General features: G+C 34.6%; 1 protein-coding gene across 1 annotated transcript; it reads left to right on the top strand.

Moving 5' to 3' along the window:
• Nucleotides 1-308: 308 nt before the first annotated feature.
• Nucleotides 309-1,715, top strand: LOC101631113 (mucin-3A-like). Its single transcript, XM_004681456.2, has one exon. The coding sequence runs from the start codon at nt 309-311 to the stop codon at nt 1,626-1,628; it is 1,320 nt and encodes a 439-aa protein (XP_004681513.1). The 3' UTR covers nt 1,629-1,715.
• The last annotated feature ends 4,187 nt before the right edge of the window (nt 1,716-5,902 follow it).

Below are 5,902 nucleotides of genomic sequence, written 5' to 3'. Positions count from 1 at the left end.
TGTCAGTTTTACCAAACCAATTAGTAGCATCTAAATTTAAAAAATCTTCAACTTCTATGGACTCACTGTCTTCCCAAAATGCAGCCAAGAGTTCTATCTCTACCAAAAAGCAACCTCCAGCTAACAAAACTGCAAAACAAAAGCAGCAGTCAAAATCAACTCCCAAAAAGGACTTAACCTACAACTTTGAATACAAATTGACAATAGCAAGCAAACCTAATTCCAAAAGGTCATCTCACCCCAAGACTAACACTAAAAAAAATAAAACTGCTAAGCCCAAAAAGAAACAATCAAAAGGTACCAAGTCTATGTCCAAGTGGAAACCATCTTTACGTAATACAGGAAAAAAGTCTTCAGTTGCTAATGCCACAGAAAAATCAACTGTAAAGAAAGTAACCCGAAAGACTCCAGGTGCCAAACCTGCACTTACACAGACATCATCTTCCCAAAGAAGAGGAAGGAAACATCTGTTTCCTAAATCTAAATGTCCAGAATCCAAAGTTTCCAAGAGTAAAACAAGAAAAGTTTCTTCTGCTGGAAGCCAGCATCAAGATTCCAAAAACAAACCAAGGAAAAGGAATCACATCCTAAAACATCATCCACCAACATCTTGCTCAGAGAAATCTCATTCATCTCAACTACACACTCTTACATCTGAATCTCATAAGCCCTTATCTTGTCCACATCAAGCAAGAAAGCAATCAGCTGTGAATTCTGTAGAAGCAACAACTGCACTACACACAACACCAACTACTGTCTTTAAACATACCACCAATGAAGTTACTGGAAGTTCTGATGATATTACTTCTACCACAGTTCAAACCAGCTCTATAGCAAAAGAGGCTACTACCCCTGCTACTACGCTTTCACCTACTGCATCTCAAAGCATCACACACTCAACTGGTACTGCCACCACTACCCTTCAAGATAACCCAACTACTGCTATCACTGACACTACAACTACTGCTATCATTGACACTACATCTACTGCTATCACTGACACTACAACTACTGCTATCACTGACACTACTGCTACTGCAACAGTTAAAACTACTTCCATAACTGAAACCACTACCGCTAAAACTGACACAACTACTAAAGGGACTGATGTAACTGTTTCTGTGGTTAACCCAACAACCACAGCAGTAAACACAAATAGTGCAACTGACACAGCAACAGGAACTACAACCACTAGAGAAGCCCTCAAACCCACAACTGTGCCAGAAATGACCAGCCCCACTGCCACTGCAGTGAGCACAAACAGTGCAACTGACACTACAACAGGAACGACAACAACCACAGCGGCCATTCAACCCACAACCACTCCTGAAGCCAACACTTCTACCCTTAGCTCTACTTCGTCTGTGACTGATACCACTTCTGCTCTTCCAAATACAAGCACTCCTCTGGACAATGTCACGACTGCCACCCATTCAATTCTTACTGTGCCTGAAGAGGGCGGTGATTTACACTCTGAAAATGAATCTGACCCAAATTTAACTGAAGAGTCCACTGAAACTCCAGAATCATCTGCCACAGGACCTGTTACTCCTTCAACTCCAGAAGCCACAGATCCCACCACAAATAACTCAGAGCCTACAGCCAGTAACATTACTCAGAACCCATAGCTGACAGCTACTACACACAGTCCTTCAATATTGATTAAATATCCCAACCCAAAATCAAAAGTATGAAATGAAATACTAAAAATGTTCAGCGGTAAAAATAAAACAAGTCTTAAATCATACTGTAGTTTGCTACCTTCTTTGTCTATCACCAACATATCAATCATATACTTGAAGTACTGGAAGAAGTATGACTATATTATTACAAATAAATTCATTTCACAGGATACAACACCAAACACAAAAGTGGGATCTGTCTTTATTCTCATTCTACTCTTAAAGTTCCTCAGTGTTCTAAAAGAAATCCTCTCTTAATCCTCTAAATTTCCTCTTTTAAGCACTGAAATCTCTCATTCACTGATCTTGATTAAATTATTCAACAAAAATTCCTCTTATAATTAAGAGAGATAATTAGGTGAGTTTCATTGTTATGAAGGGAAAAAAAAAACACTTAAAATGGTATCTATTAAATAATAGGATCCCTTGCTGTAGGATAAATTTCTAGCATGCTGTAATATCTACTGGATGTAGAAATATTATGCAGAGAATATATAAACTGATAATGCTTTCTTCTCTTGAATGAAAATGTGGCTCCAAGAGAGAGCATCCCAGAGTCTGTAACATCTCTTTATGTGAAAAAAAAAAAAACGCTATAAGTTATTCTTGAGCTAAACGCACTAAAAGATCAAGAAATGGTATTGGTAGATGCATCGAGATCCTATTGTGTATGGGCAATGTCACTGGCATCTATGGGACAGACACTCCACTACTATAACCATACACTCATAGACTGGTACCCAATAGAAGCTAACCTGAGAAGTTCTGCCCAACTCTTTCTCTTCAATACCATCACATTTCCCAAAAACTTCTGCATCTCCAAAAATAAATGGGGTGTTTCACCTAATTCTGAAGAGCTAAAGTGTGTGTCTGTGTGTGTGAGCATAAGAGACTTGCCTGTAAATCTATAGTTCACCTGAAGACTGCACCCACATTTATTAGTTCTACTTATCATCACAAATTACTTCCCTTTTGTAACAGATAATTAACAGTATATTTGCAACAGCAATTAAGAATAAAAAAATTAAAACATTATTTTTCTCTTAAGACCAGATATGGTCTATCAGTTTACTTCTTAAAATAATCTTCCACAACTACCCTGAAGATAAAAAAATTCTATAATTTTTTTTATTTATGCATACAGAACTGGGGTACAAGCCAGAGGTGCAGGGGCAGTAAGAGGCTTCACCAGAGGCAGAGTGGGGAACAGGCAGACAGACTGATGAAGTACACTGCTGAGGGGAGCAGTGGGAGGCTCAGGAGAGGTTTGCCATGTCAAGTTGATCACCTCTGGAACAGGGATGGAACTCGCACTGAAGAGTCTGCGGCCAGCTTGCAGTGCTGTGTCCTAATATATTGAGCCACCAGGGAGAACCATAATTAAAATTTTTAATTAAGAATGAAGGATTTTTCCAGTATACCAAGTTTATCTTTGAAACAATATACTACTCTTAGTGAACTCAACAACATGCTGGTGAAACACATTTGAATAGCTGTCCTAAAGGAAAAGGATCAAAACATCATAACTAATTACTAGGTATTGTTTAGAAAAGAAATATACATTGAAAAAGTATTTTATATTATAAAAATTCACCTTGAAAATAATGTTTTGTCACAACAATAATACACAAATACATAGTACATAAATTCTTCACTACTCTCTGATTTTATGCATTAGGGTTATTACCCAGAAAAAAACACATCACTACATAATAGATGACATATATTTTGAATGCAGGTTTATGTTCACAGATTATTTATGAAAACTAACATTTGTGCCTCTAAAAAATACACAAAAATGGGAAAATATCCTTAAAATAAGCTTATTTTAAAATATTTTAGTAAAGACTAACATATTCCAATTATTCACATAAAATATCTTGTATCAAGAATAATCACCTCTTAAGCATTAACCTTAATTAATAGTGTTTTCTCCTTTTCATTAAGATATTCAAAGCCACTTTGTTTTCATTAAGAAAATCATGAAAACAATAAGGCTCATTTCATGAAAATTAAACTTTGATTATCATCACTATAGTTATTTAAATAATATTTGCTTTTAACTTAACAATAATATAACTGAAGAAGATATAGTGTATTCACTTATCATTACCTTGATGTTTATTTTCTAGGGCTAGTAGGTGGAGAGAATGTCTCATCATAAAAGTTGTTCTCATGTTCCCAACCACTTTTAAGTAATACCAAGACTAATGTTTTTTTTTTTTGCTTCTTGTGCTTCTATCCAACGTGATTCTAGAGAAATGCCCCCAGAACAGAATGCAGCATATAAACACAGACACACAGAAACGTGTATGAATCTATGAATTATATGATATATAAACAGAACCTGAGTCAACCCTCTTACTTGAATTGTTTGGAAAAGTTTATTATTTTCGAAGGATTTACACCACTGACTGATTTGTCTCTAGCTCCTGCAGTGTTTCACCTGACTGTCAGGTATCAGTATCTTTTATTCTCCTTTTATCTTTGATACATTTGTTCCATTATATTTTTGTTAGCTTTATCAATTACATCTCTACATGCCTCTGGAAAGATATGTGACATAAGTTATATGTAAATATCAGTCATTCAAGGAATTTTTACTGCTTCCCAGGGAAAATATCTTTTAATATATTGAACCAACTATATATATTTGAGACAGATATAGTCAGGTACCATAATATTACTAGCTCAATACTTTGTCCTCATTCAGTTGTATTTAATCCATTTATCTCAAAAAAGGTAAAATATGCATGTCAGCGACTCCCACAATAATTTTAATGGGATATCAGAAGAAAGTATTTAACCTTAAATTTCCTTTTATATCAGATTTTACCTTATTTCTTGCTGTATTTTACTGCACATAATATATTTGAGATGATAATGTGAATAGTTTATAAGTAAATGGAGTTTTTTTTTTTTTAACTAGTAGGGTGAACAACTAAAAGATTTGAAACATGATTTTATTCAACTTAGTCGTCAGTAAAGGACACTTTCCGTCCTCTAAAAAATTAATACTTTTGATACTATAGGTCAGAAGTGATAAGATGTCCAGACCTCATGGTATAATGATAAATGTACTTTGCTTTCTTTTCACTGAAGAATCATCAGAAAAACACAAGACTCAGAGCTCCCTCTTTAGGCTATTTTAAACATGAAATAAACAAGATGACTGCCTGTTTGATTCTGAAACTCTAATTACTCTAAAAATTTCAGATTTGGAAATTGTGACAATTTATCTTACACACAGCTACCACAACACAAATCAGTCAATAAAGAAGCAAAAGAAATAGTTAAAAAACATATAGTAATATTATAAAATAATAAATCATAATAGGTAAGAATAAAAATAGAATAAATAGCATAAAGTAAATGTAGACTATAATCATTAGATACTAAATAAAAGGAAATACAATAAGGAAAAACTTTCATGAATATATTAATTTCAAATTATTTATAATAATAATAAACCGAAAATAATCTACCCATTGAAGAATGGAGCAGAACTGGTACAATCAAAAGTTTTTGTATAGTTTTAATAAAACTTTGTCTATATAATAATTTTAGTTATAAAAAATATGACAGAATTATTTTTATGATCACTCTTAAAACAATTAACATATTTTAAATAAATTTATTAAAAAATTTAAATTTTTCTCTTCAGATAGTTTTTGTAATTATATTTTTTTTACTGAGATATGACACTGCATATTACTCAGAGATGTAGGCTCAAACCTCTTCAGGTGGATGCTGTCACAGCACGACCCCAACCAAGGCACCCCAATCCTCCTTAACAGTCCACTGCGGCCCCTGAACATTTTGTCACTATCCCACCATTACTTTCTTGTAGCCTCAGTTCTGCAGTAAGATTTCTAGGATTTATTTTATTTTGGTTTGGTCTGCTTCGTTTTTAATTTTTCTACATCCCACATATGAGTAAAATCATCTGGTTCTGACTCTCCAGAACATATGATTATTCTAAGAATCAGAAATAATCACCCATCAAAATACATAAAAATTAGTAAAATTTACTACATAGAAAATGCAACAGAGTTTTAAAAAATAATAGTTTAGGGCCCTCCCTGGTGGCGCAGCGGGTTAAAGCACAGCACTGAGAATCTAAAGCCGCTTCCGCATGAGTTCGATTCCCACCTGCCCGGGAGGTGACCACATGGCGTGGCAGACCTCTCCTGACCCGCCCGCTGCTCCCCTCAGCAGTG

Source organism: Condylura cristata, unplaced genomic scaffold (assembly GCF_000260355.1).
Source record: "Condylura cristata isolate star-nosed mole 26May11 unplaced genomic scaffold, ConCri1.0 scaffold00012, whole genome shotgun sequence".
Lineage (NCBI taxonomy): Eukaryota > Metazoa > Chordata > Mammalia > Eulipotyphla > Talpidae > Condylura > Condylura cristata.
The sequence above is the reverse complement of the archived record's forward strand: the minus strand, read 5'-3'. Positions and strand labels throughout refer to the sequence as shown.

Bases quoted from the DNA above. Each gene is read 5' to 3' on its own strand.
- LOC101631113 (XM_004681456.2), top strand. From the start codon at position 309: ATGTCCAAGTGGAAACCATCTTTACGTAATACAGGAAAAAAGTCTTCA.